This window comes from Chiloscyllium punctatum, chromosome 27 (assembly GCF_047496795.1).
Source record: "Chiloscyllium punctatum isolate Juve2018m chromosome 27, sChiPun1.3, whole genome shotgun sequence".
In the NCBI taxonomy this organism is placed as follows: Eukaryota; Metazoa; Chordata; class Chondrichthyes; order Orectolobiformes; family Hemiscylliidae; genus Chiloscyllium; species Chiloscyllium punctatum.
The window spans coordinates 5,232,932-5,258,552 of NC_092765.1; the positions used below are offsets into that span (position 1 = coordinate 5,232,932).

At 42.9% G+C, this 25,621-nt stretch overlaps 1 protein-coding gene across 2 annotated transcripts in view; it reads left to right on the plus strand.

Annotated features, from left to right (window-relative positions):
• The first annotated feature begins 18,125 nt into the window (after nt 1-18,125).
• sesn2 (sestrin 2) overlaps nt 18,126-25,621 on the plus strand; it is a 75,920-nt gene continuing 68,424 nt past the window's right edge. For both annotated transcript variants that reach the window (XM_072547960.1, XM_072547961.1), the window contains exon 1: nt 18,126-18,719. In XM_072547960.1, the coding sequence (XP_072404061.1) occupies nt 18,423-18,719 (297 nt within the window). In that variant the 5' untranslated portion in view covers nt 18,126-18,422. The remainder of the gene's footprint in view (nt 18,720-25,621) is intronic.

The following is a 25,621-nucleotide window of genomic DNA, read 5'->3' on the forward strand; positions in this document are numbered from 1 at the left end:
TGGTCTTGTCCTCAACTAACTTTCAGAAATGTGCCGTTTCCAGCATGGATGACTTGGTAATCATCAACAGTAGAAATTGGATGTCTTTCACTTAACATGCCTCAGCAGACAAAGTTCAAGAAACGCATTGTTGTTTGATCTTTGCTTATTTAGCATGAAACAGGGATCTGACAAGGAGACACCTTTATCTGTACAACTAGAACTGCGCTAAATTATGCATTTTTCCCAGGAGTTATTTGGTGAGTAGCTGCCGTGTACTCAACAGTATTTCTAATTAGTTAGAGAAAGTGTTAAAATTGTTGGTCTCCTTCCTCACCTCACATTTCCAATGCAGGTATGGCTCATTTTATCCTCTTTTTTTCTGTTGAACTATTAAAAAACTCAAGTAATTCATTAACAGTAAAAGAAATTCCAAACTCTCTGACATTTTTCTTTCACCAGACTTAGTGTCAAACTGACACTGACCCCATTATACATATGCCTCTGTTTATTATTACCTAATGCAGTACCACATATTTCAAATTCTTTTATTTTTAACATACGTGACTGTTTCCTTCACATGAAGTTGATGGAAAGTTACCTTGCTGACTCTGGACGTTGTCACATAAGTACTCCAGAAGACCAAACAGCAATGGAGAAAATACTGGATTAGTGGTGCTGGAAGAGCACAGCAGTTCAGGCAGCATCCAACGAGCAGCGAAATCGACGTTTCGGACAAAAGCCCTTCATCAGGAAGATGAAGGGCTTTTGTCCGAAACGTCGATTTCGCTGCTCGTTGGATGCTGCCTGAACTGCTGTGCTCTTCCAGCACCACTAATCCAGTATTTGGTTTTCAGCAGCTGCAGTCATTGTTTTTACCTCTGCCATGGAGAAAAGCCCAACATCATCGTCACACTACTCTTTAAAGGAAAAAGAAGTGTACTAAATTTAGCAGCATACATTATAATGAATCCTCCATTTGATGGAAGCATTTTGGAAATATAAAGTGTCTTTTTTGAATTTGTAGACAAGTATTTTGATAGGCTGGCAAATGATTAAAAACACATACAGTTTATCAACTGTCACAATTTAACTGGGAAGGGATTGAAGGCTGTCCCCTTAATTGTTCCCCACCATTCAACAAGCAGTGATAAAATGTACAAAATCAGAATGAGAATACTAAAACAACCAATTTGTCTGACTGCTACTCGACAAAAGCAAGTAACACCAGGTAATTTCAGTAAAAGTAAAGATAAATTGTATTCCAACACAATTTTAATGAGCAGTGAAAAGAAAATGTCATTAATTTGTACAACTTAAACTAAACCTGTCAAACCCCATGTGCAAACACAGTGCCATAATTTAGATAGACAAAAGACAAATAGTTTAACATATTACCATAGGTGGAAAAGAATATAGAACACTAAACAAAATTCTAAAGATCAAAAGTCCCAATCACAAGATGGAAATTTATTTTCCTGCAGTACTTTTCTTTTGCAATCATGATACGTTGAAGGTGAGAGAGCAAGTTTAAAGGAGATGTACAAGGCCAATTTTTTTTACATTGAAGGTGGTAGGTGCCCAAAATGTGTTGCCTGGTGTGTTCTCTGTTCTCTGTACTGTGATATGCTGTCATTTATAACGTGGTGCCCATTCTTCAGTTTGATGGCTGTTGAGGTAAACAAGTCTTCTTTTAAACTTTCTTGGTTTTTAATCCCCACACAGAAGGAAGGAGAGAGGAGGGAAATGGAAGCTTTCTGTCTGCATGCTTTGGATGTTTCTTATACTCTGTTGCTCTTTTAACTTAAAGCTCTTTATAACTCAACAAATCAACCCAAGAGTTGCTGTCTCATGGTGCAGTGGTAGAGTTCCTAACTCTGAGCTAGGAGGCCTGGGTTCAAGTCCCACCTGCTCCAGGGGTGTGCAATAACATCTCTGAACAGATTGATTAGGAAATATCTATAGAGAGCTGTCGTAAGGCAGAATTTCCTTATGTCGGATGATTTGCAGTGCTGTTCGGTCTCAAGTTTCCCCTCTTACTGCTTCTAAAAAGCAGCATTGTACTGTACATCTGGACAAGATGCAACACTTGCCTTTCAAGTTGCAAAACCTTCCTGGTATTAAAATCAAAGCAATCCAAAATCCGTTTTAGTTTCTAGTCCCAAAAATGAAAAATATGTGGTCTTTAAAGTCTTTAAAGAAACAATGTTACATTCGATTGGTTAGAATTAAGACCTTTAGATGTACAGTCTATTCTGATATAACGCGATAGTTCCATTCCTGTGCGATCCTGCATTATAAGAAAATTGCGTAATAGCTGGACCATTTAAAGCAATGGGACCAGAATTGCGTTAAAGCCAATATAGGTAAGGAAAGTTCGCATTCTACAAATAACGGTCTAAGTTCTTCAATTGCTTTATAGCCAATTTGCATTAAAGAAACACACATTACAGCAGAACTGACTATATGTTTAAGGTAAATTTAATCGATGAGCCCATATTGAATGCTTATTCGAAAAAAAAACTTCTATCTTTCAATACGAGGCTTGTGCGGGCAGATTGTCTTATCAGGGCAAAAGTGAGATGTGCAGATGCTGGAGATTAGAATCAAGAGTGTGATTCTTGAAAAGCACAGCAGGTCAGGCAGCATCTGAGGAACAGGAGAATCGATGTTTTGGGCAAAAGCCCTTCATCAGGAATGAGGCTGGGAGCCTCGGGGTGGAGAGATAAATGGGAGGGGGTGGGGCAGGGGGGAAGCTAGTTGAGAGTGCAACAGGTGGGTGGAGGTGGGGGTAAAGGTGATAGGTTGGAGGAGAGGGTGGAGCAGATAAGTGGGAAGGAGGATGGACAGACGGGACAGGTTATGAGGACGGTGCTGAGCTGGAAGGTAGGAACTTGGATAAGGTGGGGAGAGGGGAAATAAGGAAACTGGTGAAATCCACATTGATGCCCTGGGGTTGAAGGGTCCTGAGTTGGAAGGTGAGGCATTCTTCCTCCAGGTTTCAGGTGGTAAGGGAGTGGCGATGGACGAGGCCCAGCACTTGCATGTCCTTGGCAGAGTGGAAGGGGAGGTTAAAGTGTTCGGCCACGGGGCAGTAGGATTGGTTGGTGTGGGTGTCCCAGCGATGTTCTCTGAAGCATTCTGCGAGTAGCCGTCCTGTCTCCCCAATGTAAAGGAGACTGCATTGGAAGCAATGGATACAGTAAATGAGGTGTGGAAGCGCAGGTGAAACTCTGATGGATGTGGAAGGTCCTTTGGTGCCTTGGATGGAGGTGAGGGGGGAGGTGTGGGCGCAGGTTTTGCATTTCCTGCAGTGGCAGGGGAAGGTGCTGGGAGGGGAGGGTTGATTGTTGGGGGCATGGACCTGACGAGTTGGTCACAGAGGGAACGGTCTTTACGGAAAGTGGATAGGGGTGGGAGCGAAATAGACCCCTAGATGATGCGATGCATACAGAGGTTGATGGAGTTGAAGGTGAGAACTGGGGATGTTCTGTCCTTGTTGTGGTTGGAGGGGTGGAGTTTGAGGGCGGAGGTGTGGGATGTGGATGAGATGCACTGGAGGGTATCGTCAATCACGTGGGAGGGGAAATTGTGGTTTTTAAAGAAAGAGGCCATCTGGTGTGTTCTGTGGTGGAACTGGTCCTCCTAGGAGCAGATACGGTGGAGGGGGAGGAATTGGGAATAAGGGATAGCATTTTTGCAGGAGGTACGGTGGGAGGAACTGTAGTCCAGGTAGCTGTGGGAGTTGGTGAGTTTGTAGAAAATGTCAGTGTTGAGTTGGTCACCATTGATATTAGATGGAGAGGTCCAGGAAGGAGAGGGGTGTTAGAGATGGTCCACATGAATTTAAGGTCAGGGTGGAATGTGTTGGTGAAGTTTGTTCAACCTCCTCGTGGGAGCACGAGGTGGCGCTGATGCAGTCATCAATGTAACGGAGGAAAAGGTGGGGAGTGGTACCGGTGTAACTGCAGAAGATGGCCTGTTCCACGTGGCGGACAAAGTGACAGGCATAGCTGGGGCCCATGTGGGTGCCCATGGCTACTATTTTCATTTTCATCTGGAGAAAGTGGGAAGATTCGAAGGTGAAGTTGTTGAGGGTGAGGACCAGTTCAGCCAAATGAATAAGAGTATCAGTGGAAGGGTAACTGGTGGGGACATCAGGAGGGGAAGAATTGGAGGGCTTGGAGGCCCTGGTCATGGCGGATTGAGGTGTAAAGGGACTGGATGCCCATGGTGAAGATAAGGCGTTGGGGCCAGGGAACTTGAAGAGGTGGAGGGTGTGGGTGGTGTCCAGAATGCTTGTGGGCAGTTCCTGAACTGGGAGGATAGTACAGTATCGAGGTAGGTGGAGATGAATTTGGTGGGGCAGGAGCAGGGTGAGATGATAGGTCAGCGAGGGTAGTTAGGTTTGTGGATCTTGGGCAGGAGATTGTCTTAGCACGTGAGTGGCCTAAAAAATTGTTCACTTTAGTGAAAGTTTATCCTGGATGGTTCATATCCCTTCAGCGTGGTTTGGGATTAGTGATGGCAAGGTCATGAGTAATATACACAAACTCGGAGCAGGAGTAGGCTACCCAGCCCTTCACGTTTGCTCCACCATTCAATATGATCTATTATGTGTAACCTGTCAACATTTTGACTTATAATAATTCAACCAATGTATCCTGTATATGGTATGTTGAGTTATTTTGTGCTCATTTGCCCTTCACATTGATGATTATCAGATGATAAGTATAAACAGATTATCTTGATTTTACAATGGTGCAATTGTCTCTTTTCTGTCTCTTATAGAGTTCACTTCCAGACCTTACTCTTGTGTAGCTTGACGTTGTTTTATTTAACTTAAGGAAGAAATAACAGTTTTAAAAAATTGCGTTAGAACAATTGCTGTTTCTCAATAAAGTAAATATAGAGCCCATTGTGTCTGTGTTGGTCATCAAGAATCTATCAATGCTAATTCCATTTTCTAGCACATGGCCTGTAGCCTTGTATACTATAGAGTATCAGGGGCTCATCTAAATAATTCTTAAATGTCTTAATAGCTCCCTGGTTTACCATCCTTTTAGGCAGAGGATTCCAGATAGCCACCAGCCTCAGGGTAAAAAAAGAATTCCCCAAATCCGGCCAAAACCTCCTGCTCCTTATCTTAAAACTCAATGATAAGGGCTCACAATTTGAAGGTAAGGTGCAGAACGTTTAGAGGAGATGTGAGGAAAAGCTTTTTCACCCAGAGGGCAGTGGGAATCTGGAACTCACTGCCTGTGAGTCTGGGAGAGACAGAAACCCTCAGCACATTAAAGAAGGAATTAGATGTGTATTTGTGATGTCAAGGCCATGGGCCAAGTGCTGGAAAATGAGATTAGAAAAGTGAGGTGGTTGATGTTGACTGGTACAGATTGGATGAGCCTAAGGGCCTTTTTCTGTGCTGTAAATCTCTGTAACACTCTGACTGCATACCTTATTATTGACTGCTGTGCTATGGGGAAATGTTTCTTTGCATTATCCTTTTCATGCCCCTCATAATCTTGTATACCTCAGTTATGTCCCCTGGCTGAGGCAAACCTTTTTACTTTTCAAATTTTTGTTGAACTAAAATCTGAATCCAACAGTAATCACAGATGGGATTACAATGCTGTGCAGCTCCTGGCCGTACTTACATTTTCTGTAGCAAGCTGGCTGTGCATACAGTCTTGCAGGTCAACAATAGGACCCAAGTGTCCTGAAGAAGGGTTACACCTGAAACGTCGACGCCTCCACCTCCTGATGTTGCCTGGTTTGCTGGGTTCTTCCAGCCTCATGCCTGTGTACTGCAGACAACCCTGCAGCAACAATGAAATGAATTTTATGCAGTATTTGCAAAGACGATAGGTTAGCACATCACCAGGTTAACAGTTGTTCTTTACCTGAGTTGCATGCCTGAATGACATGCAGAAATTGTAATACATTAATGCAATACACTGACATCCAACATCTATAGCTTTAGGGAGGTGATGGTCTATTGTATTATCAGAAGACTCTTAATCCAGAGACCTAAGTTAAAGTTTCAGGGACCTGAGTTTGAATTCTGCCACAGCAGTTAGAGTCATACATGGAAATAAACCTTTTGGTCTAACTAGTCCATGTAGACCATAATCCCAAATCAACCATATCCCTCCAAACATTTCTTATTCATGTACTTAAGCAAATGTCTTTTAAATGTTATAACAACTGTACACCCATTCTCCACTTCATTCCACACACTAACCACTCTCTGTATAAAAAAATGCCCCTTGTTTCTGGAATTTGATGGTGGAATGTGAATCCAATAAAAGCCTGGAATTAAGAGTCTAATGATGACCATGAAACTATTGTCAATTGTCAGGAATGCCCCACCTGATTCAATAATATCGTTTAGGGAAGGAAACTGTCATCTTTACCCAGGCCGACACTTTGCACAATTTAAGAACAGCCTATTTTTCAGGTGAATTAAAAAAAAAGTTGGAATTTGTTCAGAGTACAATTAGTCAGCTTTTTCAAAGTGAGTTACAGTTTCAGGGTTTCACAGAATCAAATGTGGATGTTTGCGTTCAGTGATGCGTGCCTGACAGAAATCTGCAAATAAAATCACCAGTGCCCTTCAATGGATCCAGAATTTATGTTCTAGCTGTTGTTGAAAGCTACTGGAGTGTATAAACTTCATAGTTCTGCATTTTTAACTGGCAATGACCTCAGCCAAAATTTTATTTTTGGTCTATATAAATGTTGGTACAACAATCCTTTTATGAAGGCCAGTTCGAGGCTGTTTTAGTAACTCTGTATTGTTGGTGACATTATGAACATGGAACTCACAAATGGCAGTAAACCAGCAAGAGAAGAAACTGAGGCAAGTTAGCTACCCGAGGCAAGTTGTTTCATCATTGTTAATAGTTGCACAAGACCAATGTGTCAGGTGTAAACATAGCAGTATTAAATTTGAACTTGAATTTTCCAATCTTTGACTAGATAAGATTTCATGTAGAATGACATAAAATGGTAAAATATGGCACAGTTTGCTTTTTAAAATGTTGCTTTTAAATAATGGTTATTTACTTTGGTTAATGAATAATTTGAGACAAAATTAAATTGCCAGAGCTGCTTTCTATATATAATCACCCATTTCTAAATTCTTATTTCATCAGCTTATGTTCTTAATTTATTTTTAATATTTCTAAAAATAGCGACATATGTTTTGGAGTAATTAATAAATAATGATCTGAACTAACAAAAAATAAATGCCTGTCTAACTTCCTGCAGATACAGAGCTAAAAATAGAGTTTCAGCATTTCCACTTAGCAAGTAAAGTTTCTACTCTTATTATTTTAATTGTTTGCCCACTCCTACACTGACCTGTTTGTTACCTGCCTCCTATATTGTTCTAAAGAAGCTCAATGACAGCATCTCATCTTTCATTAGACATTTGACAACAGAACGCACTCATCATTTGAATTAACAATATAAGATCTTAACCTCAGTCCCTATTTTTATTCACACAACAACTTTTGGTGACAAATCTGTCGTTCTCATTTCTGTTTGTTGCTTTTGTTTCTTGCCCCATTATCCATCACCTTTTGCCTTGCAGCATCACCAACATTGTTACTTGATCTATTCTGCCTTCCACCTATTAAGTACCTTGCCTTTTGACCCTGACCCCCCTGCTCCTTATTTGTACTTGTTTAAAACCCCTCACATCTCTAGTTTTAGAATAAAAGCAAAATATTGCAAATGATGGAAATCTAAAACAAACACAAAGTGCTGGAGAAACTCAGCAGATCTGGCAGGATCTGTGGAGAGAAAAACCTGTTATACTTCAAGTCCATAGGAACAGGAGTAGGCATTCAGCTCTTCAAGCCTGCTCAGCTATTTAATAGAGTCACGGCTGATCCAACATTCTTCACGCCCTCTTTCCTGTCCTTTCCCCATATTAATTGATTCCCCTATTAATTAAGTTATCTATCCTAGCCTTAAATGTACGCAAGGACTTTGTCTCCACAGCTCTCTGTGCCAAGGATTTCCAAAGACAGTCAGCACACTGAGAGAAGAAATTCTTTCTTAGCTCACTCTTAAATTGGTGCCTCTTTATTCTGAATCTATGCCCTGGGTCTAAACTCATAGCGTGATTCTTTAGAATGGAAGTTGTCTTCTTCAAAGCGCTTCTTAATATTTCCTGGATTTGAAATGTAAACTCTTGTTTCTGTCTCCACAGATGCTGCTAGATCTGTTGAGAGTCTCTCTGTGTTTGTTTTACATCCCTAACTAACATTGTTTCTCTGTCCACAAGCGATGCTGCTGGTATTTTCTTTTGCAGATTTGCAGCATCTGCAGATTGTACATTTGCAGAACACTGATCAGTTCTGTCCAGCTCAGGGAGGTAAAGCTAATTTGTCCAAAGCTAACTGGCTAATCTGGCACTGATGTTCCAGTGAATTTGGCAGTTTCCTCAAATGTGTGCCTCATGTAATGAATTTACCCAGCAAGTTCGAATATTGTTTATAAAGTGTTCACAAAATACGTGTTATTTAGTAAACCACACTCGTGCCTCTCTTTGCTGCTGTAACGAAAGTATTTGTACCAGCTCGTGGTGATTGATTCAGCAGGCATGATTTGAAAGTTTACTTCTGTTTCTGATTTTCAGCAATGATATGTTTTAAATTCAAAGATAAAAATCATAATAAAATAAGCTTTGTACTATTGCTATTTTTAAAAAGTAAAGCCTGTTTTGGTTATTATTGTATGTGAATGTACCTTTTTCCTTAATGTAAGTACTGGTCCTAATTTTGTTTTAGAATGTCTCGATCTCTTTCTTTGTTATAGAGCTACATTATTAGCATATCACATCAATAAATACAATTTAATGTTTTCTTGACAGTGTAACTTTTTGGTTAAGAAGCATTTATATTCAGTTTCTGATCTTGTTTTCATTTTAGCCACTTTTTAAGGAAAGGTATTAGTTTTTGTTGAACTGTAGATACTAGTCTATATTTTGTGAGACCTCCTATTCTGTGTCACTGTGTCATTGTAGAGATGCAGTTGTCTTCTTGTTACTAGTTTGTCTTTTAATATATTGTTACCTTATACACCATCCTGCTGACCATGCTGAACTTTGAAATCCCATAACTTTCAAAAGATACATCAAAATAGTTTAGAACAGTACCAATCTGTATCCAGATTTCTTACCCTCATGTGTGAAGCTAAACCTGTAGCTGAAAGTGATATTTATATGAAAATCTGGGAAAACTCTTTCAAATAATTTGGTGGTAAAGAACTTGAGAACTGATGAACATGGACATATTTGTCAAAACTTTTCATTTTCCCCTAATCAGGACAATTAGGGGAGGGGGGGAGGGGACAAGCTGGATGTTTAAAAAGGAAATTGAAGGGGTAGTTAGAACAAGAGAAGTCAAGAAAGACAACTGTATCAAGGAGGCAGAAAACTGGAAAAGGCATCATGCTGTAAAGTTGAGTGAAATAAGGGTTGAGGGGAAGGGTGAGAGCAGTAACAAATTAAAAATTCTATATATGAATGCACGAAGCATTAGACACAAGGTGGATGAGCTTGAGGCTCTTTTGGAAATTGGCAGATACGATATTGTGGGGATAACTGAGACGTGGCTTCATGGGGACAGGGCCTGGGAAATGAATATTCAAGGCTACACATGCTATCGTAAGGACAGACTGACGGGCAGAGGGGGTGGGTTGGCCTTGTTGGTAAGGGAGGATATTCAGTCCCTTGTGCGGGGGGACCTAGAGTCAGTGGATGTAGAGTCAGTGTGGATAGAGCTTCGAAACACTAAGGGTAAAAAGACCCTCATGGGAGTCATCTAAAGGCCCCCAAACAGTAGTCTGGATGTCGGATGTAAGTTGAATCAGGAGCTGAAATTGGCTTGTCGCAAAGATGTTACTACAGTTGTTATGGGGGATTTTAACATGCAGGTATACTGGGAGAATCAGGATGGTATCGGGCCTCAAGAAAGAGACTTTGTGGAGTGCCTCAGAGATGGATTTTTAGAGCAGCTGGTGCTGGAGCCGACCAGGGATAAGGCGATTCTGGATCTGGTATTGTGTAACGAACCAGAATTGGTCAGTGACCTCGAAGTGAAGGAGCCATTGGGAAGTAGTGACCATAATACAATAAGCTTCAATCTGCAATTTGAGAGGGAGTGGGTACAATCGGAAGTGACAATATTTCAGTTGAATAAAGGGAAATATGGAGCTATGAGGGAGCAACTGGCCAAAGTTCAATGGTGCAATACCTTAACAGGGAAGACCGTGGAGGAACAATGGCGGATATTTCTGTGTATAATGCAGAGGTTGCAGGATCAGTTCATTCCTAAAAGGAAGAAAGATCCCAGGAGGAGACATGGGCGGCCGTGGCTGACGAGGGAAGTAAAGAAACATATAAAGTTAAAAGAGAAAAAGTATAACATAGCATAGATAAGTGGGAAAACTGAGGACTGGGAAGCTTTTAAAGAACAACAGAGGATTAGTAAGAAGGAAATACGCAGAGAAAAAATGAGGTACGAAGGTAAACTGGCCAAGAATATAAAGGAGGATAGTAAAAGCTTTTTTAGGTATGTCCAAGGCAAAAAAATGGTTAGGACAAAAATTGGGCCCTTGAAGACAGAAACAGGGGAATATATTACTGGGAACAAAGAAATGGCAGAGGAATTAAATGGGTACTTCAGATCTGTGTTCACTGGGGAAGACACAAGCAATCTCCCTGAGGTAACAGTGGCTGAAGGACCTGAACTTAAGGGAATTTATATTTGCCAGGATTTGGTGTTGGAGAGACTGTTAGGTCTGAAGGTTGATAAGTCTCCGGGACCTGATGGCCTGCATCCCAGGGTACTGAAGGAGGTGGCTCGGGAAATTGTGGATGCGCTGGTGATTATTTTCCAGAGTTCAATAGAATCGGGGTCGGTTCCTGAGGATTGGAGGGTAGCTAATGTTGTGCCACTTTTTAAGAAGGGTGGGCGGGAGAAAGCAGGAAATTATAGACCAGTTAGTCTGACCTCAGTGGTGGGAAAGATGCTGGAGTCTATTATAAAGGATGAAATTACGGCACATCTGGATAATAGTAACAGGATAGGACAGAGTCAGCATGGATTTATGAAGGGGAAATCATGCTTGACTAATCTTGTTGAATTTTTTGAGGATGTAACTCGGAAGATGGACGAGGGAGATCCAGTGGATGTAGTGTACCTGGACTTTCAGAAAGCTTTTGATAAAGTCCCACACAAGAGGTTAGTGAGTAAAATTAGGGCGCATGGTATTGGGGGCAAAGTACTAGATTGGATAGAGAATTGGTTGGCTAATAGGAAACAAAGGGTAGTGATTAACGGCTCCATTTCGGAATGGCAGGCAGTGACCAGTGGGGTACCGCAGGGATCAGTACTGGGACCGCAGCTTTTTACAATATATGTAAATGATATAAAAGATGGTATCAGCAATAACATTAGCAAATTTGCTGATGATACAAAGCTGGGTGGTAGGGTGAAATGTGATGAGGATGTTAGGAGATTACAGGGTGACCTGGACAAGTTAGGTGAGTGGGCAGATGCATGGCAGATGCAGTTTAATGTGGATAAATGTCTGGTTATCCACTTTGGTGGCAAGAACAGGAGGGCAGATTACTACCTCAATGGTATCAAATTAGGTAAAGGGACCGTTCAGAAAGATCTGGGTGTTCTTGTCCACCAGTCAATGAAGGCAAGCATGCAGGTACAGCAGGTCGTGAAGAAGGCTAATAGCATGCTGGCCTTCATAACAAGAGGAATTGAGTATAGAAGCAAAGAGGTGCTTCTGCAGCTGTACAGGGCCCTGGTGAGACCACACCTGGAGTACTGTGTACAGTTCTGGTCTCCAAATTTGAGGAAAGACATTCTGGCTATTGAGGGAGTGCAGCATAGGTTCACGAGGTCAATTCCTGGAATGGCAGGATTGCCTTACACGGAAAGACTGAAGCGACTGGGCTTGTATACCCTTGAGTTTAGAAGACTGAGAGGGGATCTGATTGAAAAGTATGAAAGTATGAAAGGATTGGACACTCTGGCAGGAGGAAACATATTTCCGCTGATGGGGGAGTGCCGAACCAGAGGACACAACTTAAAAATACGGGGTAGACCATTTAGGACAGAGATGAGGAGAAACTACTTCACCCAGAGAGTGGTGGCTGTGTGGAATGCTCTGCCCCAGAGGGCAGTGGAGGCCCAGTCTCTGGATTCATTTAAGAAAGAATTGGATAGAGCTCTTAAAGATAGTGGAGTCAAGGGTTATGGAGATAAGGCTGGAACAGGATACTGATTGGGAATGATCAGCCATGATCATATTGAATGGCGGTGCAGGCTCGAAGGGCTGAATGGCCTACTCCTGCATCTATTGTCTATTGTCTATAATTCACGAATACCAGTTCAAGGGGAAACCAACATTTGTACTATATGAGAGTGCTGATTAGATGGCAAGTGGACTCCAATTGGTAAAGATGGTGTCATGGAGAATGCACCAGTAATGATGAATGGTAGTTAACAGCTAGGTTTTGTTTAAATTTTAAACTAGGCAGGTTGACTCTGGTTAGTGCATTACTCATAGAAATGTGCCTTTAAATGACTATCATCTATTCCATTGAGTTGAAACAAACACAGAGCATGTACATTTCCTTTCTATTTGTAAAAAATAGGACATCCCGTTACCACAACTTGAACACATCTAAAGTGAAACTGAAAGGCATGTTTACCACTTAATGTCACAATATAAAAACACCATTAAAGCTTAAAGTGATACATCATTCCTCTACTTTAGAACCAAGCTCTCTGAACTATAATAATAATATTGTATAGACCTTCATTGCATTCCTGAGCCATTTTCTTGGCAGAGCAAGGAGGCAATTGTTAGGGGCTATATGACCACTTAGATAACCATGATGTCTCCTCGACATTACCTTCAAACACATTTTGTGATGTTTCTTCATCTGTGTTTAAGTTGGAAATTCTCCACACAATTGAAATTAATATAAACAAGAATGCTTCAACTAAGCACTGTCTATACCTGCTGGTTGTACACTTCACCACTAGCTACCATAAGTGCCAGTTTTGTTAGGGGAGTGGATTCCAAATACATTGTAAGCATTAATGTAACATTATGGGGTCATCTTGTGGTGTAGTGTCTAAACCCACGAACCAGGACAACCAGGTTCAATTGCCAGCTGCTCCAGAGGTATGTAATAACATGTCTGAACAGATTGATTAGAGAAATAATGTTAGGTTTTTAAAAAACTTAACCTATCAGTCACATTTGAACAATTCTTGCGCTTTTGACACAGGGGAAGTCTGGTGCAAACTTTGTAAAATATCCATTTGCCGTCACTTTCAGTTTTCCATCCTTCAGCCAAGGATAGCAAATTTCCTTACCTATAAGAATTTACTAAAGCAGATTTTTGTTAACAGCAAATTATGATGGTTTCATGTTAATCATTACTAGTTCTAACTTTTAATTCAAGCTTTGTTATTTGAGTTTTTAAAAATTTAACCAGCAGCCACGGTGGGATTTGAACCCATGCCCCAGAGCATTAATCTGGGCCTCTGGATTATTAGTGTTATTAACACTACACCATTTATATTACACATAGAAAGATCGAAAACAGAAATAGGCCATTCAGCCCTTCAAGCCTGTTCCACCATTCAGTATAATCCTTGCTGATCATCCACTTCACTCTCCTGTTTCTGAATTCTCTCCATATCCTTTAACTCCTTTAGTCCTTAGAACCATATTTACCATCACCTTGACGACATTAAATGTTTTGGCCTCAAATGCTTTATGTAGCAAAGTATTCCATTAACTCATTACTCTCTTTGTGAAGAAATTTCTTAACAACTCCATACTATTTGCCCCAGAGAAAAACAGAAATATCTGGAGAAACTCCGCAGGTATGGCAGTTTGGCATAGTGTTAAAGGTTTAGATGGATAGGAATTTGTTAAATTTTCTGATTCAATTTGTGGATGTACCTACTAGAGAAGGTGCAAAACTTGACCTACTCTTGGAAAATAAGGCAGGTGACTAAGGTGTCAGTGGGGGAGCACTATGGAGCTAGTGGCCATAATTCTATACTCTAGTTTTAAAATACTGATGGAAAAGGATAGACCAGATCTAAAAGTTAAAGTTCTAAATTGGAGGAAAGTCAATTTTAATGGTATTAAGCAAGAACTTTCAAAAGCTGATTGGGGGCAGATGTTCACAGGTAAAGAGATGGCTGGAAAATGGGAAGCCTTCAGAAATGAGATAACGAGAATCCAGATAAAGTATATTCCTGTTAGGATGAAAGGAAAGGCTGGTAGGTGTAGGGAAAGCTGAATGACTAAAGAAATTGAGTGTTTGGTTAAGAAAAAGAAGGAAGCATCTGTCAGGTATAGACAGGAGAGATCAAAAGAATCCTTAGAGTACAAATGCAATAGGAATACACTTAAGGGGGAAATCAGGAGGGCAAAAGGGGGACATGAGATAGCTTTGGCAAATAGGGTTAAGGAGAATCCAAAGGGATTCTATAAATACATTAAGGACAAAAGGGAGACAATAGGGCCCCACAAAGATCAGCAAGGCATCCCATCTGTGGAGCCACAGGAGATGTGGGAGATATTAAAGGAGAGTATTTTGCATCAGTCTTTACTGTGGAGAAAGACATGGAAGATATAGAATGTGGGGAAATAAATGGTGACATCTTGAAAAATGTCCACATTACAGAGGAGGTGATGCATGGATGGTTAAAGGTGGATAAATTCCCAGGCCAGAATTCCGTGGGAAGCTAGGGAAGTGATTGCTGGACCCCTTGCTGAGATATTTGTATCATCGATAATCACAGGTGAGGTGCTCGAAGACTGGAGGTTGGATAACGTGGTGCCACTATTTAAGAAAGGTGGTAAAGATGTTATGAAGGTGTAGAAGTGTTCTGTACCTTTAAGAGAGTGAAGGACTTGGCAAGCACACCGAGTGCTGGAGACTTTACAATGTAATGTTTGGTTCAGAACAGGTAGCACTGGCTGAGTTGCTGTGAGACAAAAACAAATTTGAATTCGGCCTATCAGTTTAAATTATACCCCGAAAAATACCAAATTCCAATCAAGTTTGAATTTAGTATATTGACAATCTTATAAGCCAATGACATAATCCGATGCTTTGGGATGTACGACCAGGGACAATTGGACAGTTGGGAGGACAACTGCCGAGCCACCAACATGTAAAGACTGCCTGAAAAATAGATCTCTTAAAGGTACCTTTATCGATCAGTAACCTGTGAAGCAGAATCCCGAAGAAGAAAAGAAGACCGGAAAACAGAGAAAAACCGAAAGCTGCCTGGTTTTGAGCGAAGAAGTTTTGTTTGGTAAATCTTAATCGGGGACTTTATCAGACTAGTATTGTAGAAGGGGAAGGTAAAAGATAGGTTAGAGGAAGGAGTTGTAAATTGTGGTTAGTTAATTATTCTCTGTTATACTTTAAGAAATAAAGTTGTTATTTTTTACTTTAAGTAGTTCGTGGCCTCTTGAATTTTCACAGATTACTACACAGGATAAATCTTTTCTGTGTTGCTGGATTAAATTAAGCAGGAGAGTTTACCCCGTGTCGCTGGAAGGAAAAGCCAGGGAACTTTAGACTGGTGAGCCTAACATCAGTGGTGGGTAAGTTGTTGGAGGGAATCCTGAGGGTCACAATTTACATGCATTTGGAAAGGCAAGGACTGATTAGGAATAGTCAGCATGGCTTTGTGCATGGGAAATCATGTCTCATGAACTTGATGAAGTTTTTTGAAGAAGTAACAAAGAAGATTGATGAGCGGTAGATGTGATCCAAATCGACTTCAGCAAGGCCTTCGACAAGATTCCTCATGGGAGATGAGTTTTCAAGATTAGAACGCATGGAATACAGGGAAACTAACCATTTGGAATACCGAACTGCCTCAAAGGTAGAAGACAGAGTGTGGTGGTAGAGGGTTGCTTTTCAGACTGGAGGCCTGTGACCAGTGGAGTGCCAGAAGGATCGGTGCTGGGTCCATTACTTTTCATCATTTATATAAATGATTTGGATGTGAACATAGGAGGTATAGTTAGTAAATTTGCAGATGACACCAAAATTGGAGTTGTAGTAGACAGCAAAGAAGGTTACCTCAGAGTACAACTGAATGGGCTGAGGAATTGCAGCCGGGGTTTAATTTAGATAAATGCGAAATGCTGCATTTTGGAAAAGCAAATCAGAGCAGGACTTATACACTGAATGGTAAGGTACTGGGGAGTGTTGCTGAACACAGAGACCTTGGAATGTAGGTGTATACTTCCTTGAAAGTAGAGTTGCAGGTAGATAGGATAGTGAAGAAGGCGTTTGGTATACTTTCTTTTATTGGTCAGAGCATTGAGTATAGGAGTTGGGAGGTCATATTGTGCTGTACAGGACATTGGATAGGCCACCGTTGGGATATTGCGTGCATTTTTGGTCTCATTCCTATCAGAAAGATGTTGAAACTAGAAAAGATTTAGAAGGATGTTGCCAGGGTTGGAGGATTTGAGCTATAGGGAGAGGCTGAACAGGCTGGGGCTGTTTTTCCTGGAGCGTCAGAGGTTGAGGGGTGACCTTATAGAGGTTTACAAAATTATGAGGGGCATGGATAGGATAAATAGACAAAGTCTTTTCCCCTAGGTTGGGGGAATCCAGAACTAGGTTTAAGGTGAGAGGGGAAAGATATAGAAGGGACCTAAGGGGCAACATTTTCATACAGAGGGTGGTGTGTGTATGTAATGAGCTGCCAGAGGAAGTGGTGGAGGCTGGTACAATTACAACATTTAAAAGGCATCTGGATGGGTATATGAATAGGAAGGGTTTAGAGGGATATGGTCCAAGAGCAGGCAAATTGGATTAGATAAGGTTAGAATATCTGGTCGGCATGGACGGATTGGACCGAAGGATCGGTTTCCATTCTGCACATCTCTGTGACTCTGTGACAGAAGGCAGAGTTAACATTTTGGGTGCAGTGACCCTTTTTCAGACCTAATAGTGGCTAGGAACAGTTGGTAGGGGTTGAGGATAGGAGTGAATGATAGGTGGAGAGGGAGTGAAGAGGGAGTGAAAAACAGGCAGACAAAGAGATGGATAATGGTAAGTGAGAAAGGCTGATAATGGGGACCATAAGTAGGTGAAAACAGGTTGGCTATGCTGAAAGCAGTCATGATCAAGCACATACACAGGAATTGCTGGAGAAATTTAGCAGGTCTGGCAGCATCTGTTGGGTGAGTGTGAGAGAAAAAGCTTCTTCAGAACATGCCATGCTCATGTCTTATGCGTCCTCGCCGCTCATTTTATTGCTACACCTCAATTTTTCAGACAGTCTGTGTGTGGGAGGTACAAACTACTCAGGAGCTGAGACTGATCTCAGCACCTTGAGTCACAGCACCTCTGGAAGGCATGATTTGGAGATGCCGGTGTTGGACTGGGGTGTACAAAGTTAAAAATCACACAACACCAGGTTATAGTCCAACAGGTTTAATTGGAAGCACTAGTCTTCAGAGCGCTGCTCCTTCATCAGTTGGTTATGGAGGACACAATTGTAAGGAACAGAATTTATAGCAAAAGTTTACAGTGTGATGTAACTGAAATCATACATTGAAAAATACCTTGATTGTCTGTTGAGTCTTTCATCTGTTCGAATACCATGATAGTTTCACTTCTTTCATGTGTGAATCACAAACATTTTTTTTTAAAGTTGCATTCTCAGGTTAACTGTAACAATTGGTGTTAGCTGGACAATATGTTGAAGGTGTTAGCCCCCTGTGTTCTCTGTCTGTGCCATGATGTTTAGATTGTTGTCTCACTGTAAACTTTTGCTATAAATTCTGTTCCTTACAATTGTGTCCTCCACAACCACCTGATGAAGGAGCAGTGCTCCGAAAGCTAGTGCTTCCAATTAAACCTGTTGGACTATAACCTGGTGTTGGGTGTTTTTTTTAACTTCTGGAAGGCGTGTTTTCCAGGTGGGCCGGCGCGGCGCACGCCGGGAGGTGTAGTCCTCGCAACCGCAACAGATATAGGCGGGAGCCCGGTCCGAACTACAACTCCCGAAGGCCATCGCGCCGGCTGGGTATGCGTGGATCCGTTCTCCCGTAACCAGTTGTGAAAGTTGCGTCAGCTGCGGGACGGAATTCTAGCGAAAATATTTTTTTAAAATATATAGTTTCGATTTTGAAGCAGTGGAGCTATTTAAAAAGAGTGCCACAATTCAGCAGGCGTGTGTTATATTTGTTGGAAACAGTAAACTTGGAGAAGGTGGCTGTGGAGCGGGGAGAAAAAGTTTTTGAAACTTTTCTGAAGTTTTGTTACAGAGTTTCCCCCCCGATCAATGACGGAGTGTGAATGAGCGGCTCGCCCTACAGCATCGGCGGCTCCTGTCACCGCGATGTCCCTGGACAGAGGCGATCCTGCTGCCGCCTTGGAGCCGGGGCCGCCCGGAGACCTCCGCAAGTGGAGAGAATTGGTCTGCAGCCGGGAGGAGGGCAACCGGGCAGCGGCGATGGAGCGAGCAGCCCGCACCGTGCACGCCTGCCTTGATCACCAGCAGCGGCCGCCGCCCGGGCTAGAGGCGAGGGACCAGCTCCAGCTCCAGCAGCTCCTCCTGCTCCTGCTCCGGCTCTCACGGAGCTGTCCCTTCCCTGATGTCCGAGAGAGGAGTGAGCACATCCTGCAGACCATGCTAGTAAGTACAGCCTCCACCGACAGAGGGGCTACACTACCCCTCCAATACCTCTCCTCCCCTCTTTATCCAGCTCTCTCTCTCTACGTCTCTCACACACGCGTCTAGAGAGAGAACATCTCTCTCCACAGACATTCTCTGAGTCTGCTGTTTATAATATGAGAACGATTCATTTTGCTGCTGCAATGTGCTGTTTCAAGGGGCGTCTATATTGCCACATTAATTGGGTCACGCCCACCTCGGTTGACAACGTTTGCTGCTGAATGTTGGGTATTATAAGGGCGATTTCTCAGATTAATTGTTGGACAGACGGTCCAACATTTACATGTAACTGCGGGGAGTTGGGACGTGGGGGAAATTGATTGTAACACGACATTTGAGTTTGACCTTGTTTCCAGTGGGGCTGATCGGATGTCGGTGATCCTGTTCCTGTACAATGAAGGCACGAGGGAGGGTGGATTTACAGAAATCTAACAGCTCTTGTATTACTGGCCTGTTTCTCCTCACCTTAGGGAGTCATTTTCAATGCAGTCATGCTGGGATAGTGAGATTGATCCCTGTGATAATTAAAACAAGTTTGCAAAAAGGCAAATGGAAATGAAACTTGAAGCTAATTACAATTGGGGCAATGAAAGTGTTCCAGAAGTGGTGTGCATGCGTGGTGAGGCATCGCAGCTTTGTGTTTTGGGTATCCTTGGAGCTATTGAAGGAAAGGTATCGATTGCATTTCCTTGAGTTTTCATAAGAGGCCTCTTGACTTGCATCAGGACAATTATTTAGTGCTTTTGTGATGCAACTTTAAGGTCATTACAAGAGCACTAGAAAACAAAATTACATACCGCACCACAAAAATTATTAGGGCAATTGGCCAAAAGCCTTCTGGAACTAATAGCATTTCAAAGAGAGAGAGAGAGCTTTGTGATCAGAATTCCAGAATTTCAGGACTTGGCAGCTGAAGGCATGGGTCCCAGTGACAGAACAATAAAATTGGTGGGTGTCAGCACAGACCCAATAGGCCAAAGCTCCTTTTATCTGTGCTGTAGACCTCCATGACTCTTAGACATGAGGAGTTCTGATATCGTGAGGATTGTTGGCTGGAGGGACAAGGCCACGGTAGAATTTGAGAACAAGAGTGAGAATTTTAAAATCAACATTTTTCTCGACCGAGAGTTAGCATGCAGGGCTGATGGGTGAATGGGACTTGGTATGAGGAAGAATCTGACTTTGTGGCTTCAAGCTGTTGGAGGATAAGACAATAAGAGGCTGGCAAGGAGTTGTATTGTATGCTCCTAATTAAAAAGCTACCATCTAGGGGTTTGGGAGCGCAGAGATCCCTTGCCTACCCACTTTACGGACAGCTGGATAATTGTAGCTGGCAACAGGCACTGTGCAGTCTTCCTGTGTTATCAAATTCAACTGCACAATTATCAGTGCAGAATACTGATGTCTATGGGGTGCAACATCGCCCCTCAAATTACAAAAGGTTTGTCCCTTGGTGAGTTCAGGTCTTCTAGAACATTCTGATAAAGGTATGCAAAGACAAACCTGGATAGACACACCTTCCGTTTTGTAACCAATGCTATTGAATTTGCACATATAACTTGGCTAGCATTAGTGCATTTTATTTGGATCAGACATTTTTAATAGATCTGTCTTGTACAGCCGATGCTGGCCTTTAACAGAATGAAATGTTTCATAATACAATATTCTCCCTATGAACAGCTGTTGCAGCAATGGACCTGATTGAGTCATTGGGGTGTACAGCAGGGAAACAGACTGTTCAATGCGACCAGTCCATGCCGAGCAGATATCCTAACCTAATCTTGTCCCATTTGCCAGCATTTGGCTCATATCCCTCTAAACTCTTCCTATTCACATACCCAAACAGATGCCTTTTAAATACTGCAATTGTACCAGCCTCCATCACTTCCTCTGGTAGCTCATTCCAGACACGTACCACCCTCTGCGTGAAAAAGTTGCTTCTCAGGTCCCTTTTAAATCTTTCCGCTGTCACGTTTAACCTATTTCCTCTTTAGAAAAAGACCTTGGCTATTCATCCTATCCATGCCCCTCATGATCTTATAAACCTCTATAAGGTAACCCTCAGCCTCCAATACTCCAGGGAAAAAAGCCCCAGCACATTCAGCCTCTCCCCATAGCTCAAACAGGTTAGAGGTTGAGAAGGACATTCCTCAGCTGGTGTAGGACTTGAACCCACACTGTTGGTGTCTCTCTGCGTGGTAAACCAGTCATTCAGCCAATTTACTGATCCACTTTACTGATCTCTTATGTAGGCATGATTAAATGTTGACAGAGTAAACAGTAAAAGAATACAACTCCGTATGCTCAGTCTTGTCTCCAGTCAAATTAAAATCACAAAATAAAATATTATCCTATTACCTCCACTCCTCCCATCCACCATCATAGCCCAGAAAAAAACTGGAGTTTATGATAATGCATGTTCGAACTGGGATTGGATGATTGTGGAATGATGATTGATAGTAGTCCTGCTTATCTGTTACCAAACCGATATGAACGTATTGAATGAATAGCCCCAGGATGTGTACGAAGTAGGAGTTGTAAACTGGCCATTAGGTTGTTGGGGTTTTCAATTTTGACTCCTTCCCACAGCAGGCGCTCTTATAGGATTTGAGCTGTTTAAAGAAAACAGTTTTTTTTTTAGTTTGAATTAGTAAATGCTGTAACAGGATTGTTTAGAATTTTGAAACACTGAATCTTGGTCATTTGATTGGAGATGGAGTTAGTTTTACATTTGACAGTGAGTGGCCATTAATAAGGACAGACCATGCTGGAGAAATCCAACACAGAACCCATAGAATCCCTACAGTGTGGAAACAGGCTCTTCGGCCCAACAACTCTACACCAGTCCTCCGAAGAGTAACCCACCCAGACCCATTCTCCTGCCCTATTAATGTACATTTACGCCTGACTAATGTGGAGAAAGGGAGGACTTTGTCGGATATGTGGAACAGTCCATCTTCCGCAGCTACACTGGCACCACCTTTTCCTCCGCTACATCGATGACTGTAACAGCGCTACCTCGTGCTCCCACGAGGAGGTTGAACAGTTCATCCACTTTACTAACACCTTCCACCCCGATCTCAAATTTACCTGGACCGCCTCAGACTCCTCCCTCCCCTTCCTAGACACCTCCATTTCTATCTCGGGCGACCGACTCAACACGGACGTTTACTATAAACCGACCAACTCCCACAGCTACCTAGACTACACCTCCTCCCACCCTGCCCCCTGTAAAAACGCCATCCCATATTCCCAATTCCTTTGCCTCTGCTGCATCTGCTTCCGGGAGGACCAATTCCAATACCAAACAACCCAGATGGCCTCCTTCTTCAAAGACCGCAATTTCCCCTCAGATGTAGTTGACGATGCTCTCCACCGCATCTCCTCAACTTCCTACTCCTCCGCCCTTGAACCATGCCCCTCCAATCACCACCAGGACAGAACCCCACTGGTCCTCACCTTCCACCCCACCAACCTCCAGATACATCGTATCATCCTTCGTCATTTCCGCCAACTCCAAACAGACCCCACCACCAAGGATATATTTCCCTCCCCTCCCCTATCAGCGTTCTGGAAAGACCACTCCCTCTGCGACTCCCTTGTCAAGTCCACACCCCCCACCAACCCAACCTCCACTCCTGGCGCCTTCCCCTGCAACCGCAAGCAATGCAAAACTTGTGCCTATACCTTCCCCCTTACTTCCCTCCAAGGCCCCAAGGGATCCTTCCATACCCACCACAAATTCACCAGCACCTCCACACACACCATTTACTGCATCCGCTGCACCCGATGTGGCCTCCTCTACATTGGGGAGACAGGCCGCCTTCTTGCGGAACATTTCAGAGAACACCTCTGGGACACTTGCACCAGCCAACCCAACCACCCCGTGTAGGAACACTTTAACTCCCCCTCCCACTCCGCCAAGGACATGCAGGTCCTTGGCCTCCTCCATCGCCAGACCATGGCAACACGGCGCCTGGAGGAAGAGCACCTCATCTTCCACCTAGGAACCCTCCAACCACAAGGGATGAATGTAGATTTCTCCAGCTTCCTCATTTTCCCCCCTCCCCCCCCCCCCCCCCCCCCCCCCCCACCTTATCTCAGTCCCAACCCTCGGACTCAGCACTGCCTTCTTGACCTGCAATCTTCTTCCTGACCTCTCCGCCCCCACCCCCTCTCCGGCCTATCACCCTCACCTTAACCTCCTTCCACCTATTGCATTCCCAACGCCCCCTCCCCCAAGTCCCTCCTCCCTACCTTTTATCTTAGCCTGCTTGGCACACCTTCCTCATTCCTAAAGAAGGGCTTATGCCTGAAACATCGATTCTCCTGCTCCTTGGATGCTGCCTGACCTGCTGCGCTTTTCCAGCACCACATTTTTCAGCCCTGACTAATGCACCTAACCTACACATCCCTTATCACTATGGGCAATTTAGCATGGCCAATTCACCTAACCTGCACATCTTTTGAATTGTGGGAGGAAACGGTAGCACCCACAGGAAACCCATGCAGGCATGGGGCGAATGTGCAAACTCTGCACAGACAGTTGCCCGTGGCTAGAATGAAACCCGAGTCCCTGGCGCTGTGAAGCAGTCGTGCTAACCACTGTGCTGCCTGGCAGCTCTGGCTTCTTTAAACTTGAAACATTAACTCTGTTTCTGTCTCCACAGATGTTGCCAGACCTGTTGCGTTTCTCCAGCTTTGTCTTTTTTTATTTCTGATTTCCACCATCTGCAGCTTTTTTTTTAAGTGATTGATCACTACTGCTTGAAGAAGAGAACTGTTTCTCAATTATTTGCCAGTTCATAGTCATTGAAGGAGCACTGGGCCAATGATTGATTGTATGTTTCACCATCTGCTTTTTAAAATTGTATTTGTGTGAGTACGTGATCTTGGTTTATTACCCGTTCCTAACCTCCCCGAGGGCAGTTAAGAATCAACCTTATTTCTGTGGTTTTATAGTCAGACCAAGTAAGAATGCCAGTTTCCTTCCCTAAAGTGACATTAGTGAACCAGATGGGTTATACCCAACAATGACAATTTGGTCATTATTAGACTCTTAATTCAAAATTTTTGTTGAATTCAAATTCCAGCACCTGCCAGAGTGGGCCTTGGACTCAGTTCCCAGAATATTACCCGGGTCTCTAGATTAGTAGACTAGCAATGATACCACTGGGCCAGGCAAAGGCAGAAATAGGGAATTATCCAGTCTGGCTGGATCTGGGTTATAGTGACATGTTAGATATTCAAGTAGCTGCCTTGTCTCAATATAGGAGTTGAAGCCCCGCTCTAGAATTCTGCACGTAAGCCAGACTAATGTTTCAGTACTGCACTGCCTGAGATGCCATTGGTTAGGATGGAGTGAAATGTTAGTGCAAGGACCTGTTTACTCCCTCTGATGGAATGAAAGAACCTGAGGCATCATTCAAAGAAGGATGTTGGTAATTCCTCTGTGCTGGGAAATATTTATCCTTCAACCAACAATTGTTAGTGATAGGCTGTCTGACGTGAACCACGTTTGTTGACAGGATCTTGCAAAATTCAAATTGGTTGGCATGCTTTTAAACATTGCAACAGTGAGTTTAATTAAAGCACTTGATTAACCAGTGCAGGGCTGTCACATAGCGCTGCTCCCATTCTCAGGGTATAGATCGTACTACTATACCGTGAGACTTGTGTTCCTCTGCAATCTTGTGCTTCAGAAAGATAGCTGCAGAAGATAGCTATACCTGTTCAGTAGAAAGTTTGTGTTATACTAAGAGTGTCCACAATTTGTCCATTGCGTTATAGCTGATTTGCGCTGACGAAATGCACAGTATAGCAGAATGATCTGTATCTGAATGCATATTGTTGATTTTATCCTGGATTAGAGTAAAACACACTCTTGTCTTGGAAGGTAACAAAATTAACCCAGGTTCTTGATCACATGTGCATCTGGCTTGGTATGGCTGCTGGACAATAGAGAAGAGTTTGATTTGCATAGTGCCTTTTGTGACCTCGGGACATCCTGAAGTATATGGTAGCCAATGGGGTACTTTTAAGTATAACGAATTTTGTTGGAAGATCAATGTATGGAGATTGAAGCTCAGTCAAATGGCAGTGGTTAGAACAAAGAGCTTTCCATAAACAGGCCCTTCGGCCCATCAAGACTGTGCCAATACATGATGCCTTTCTAAATTTAAAATTCTCTGCTTATCCCTGTATCTGTCAAAATGCCATTTAAATGTTGCTGCTGCATCCATCTCCTTTGGCAGCACATTCCAGGCACTTACCACCTTCTGTGTTTTTAAAAAAAGTCTGCCTCTCTCATCTCCTTATTTTTAATATATATTGCCCTAGAATATCAAGATACCCCTCCTGAGACTCACTATCCATCATATCCTTCTACTTAATGAATATTTTGCATCTATATTCATAAAGGACTTCACTCATTTCCTCTGATTCTAAGCATAAATTCCCTCCTTTTATCCTTGAGTGGATCTAACCTTTACTGGATTAGTGGTGCTGGAAGAGCACAGCAGTTCAGGCAGCATCCAACGAGCAGCGAAATCAACGTTTCAGGCAAAAGCCCTTCATCAGGAATAAAGGCAGTAAGCCTGAAGCATGGAGAGATAAGCTAGAGGAGGGTGGGGGTGGGGAGAGAGTAGCATAGAGTACAATGGGTGAGTGGTCAACCAAACCGCCCCGTGGCCCAACATTTCAACTCCCCCTCCCACTCTGCTGAGGACATGGAGGTCCTGGGCCTCCTTCACTGCCGCTCCCTCACCACCAGACGCCTGGAGGAAGAACGCCTCATCTTCCGCCTCGGAACACTTCAACCCAGGGCATCAATGTGGACTTCAACAGCTTCCTCATTTCCCCTT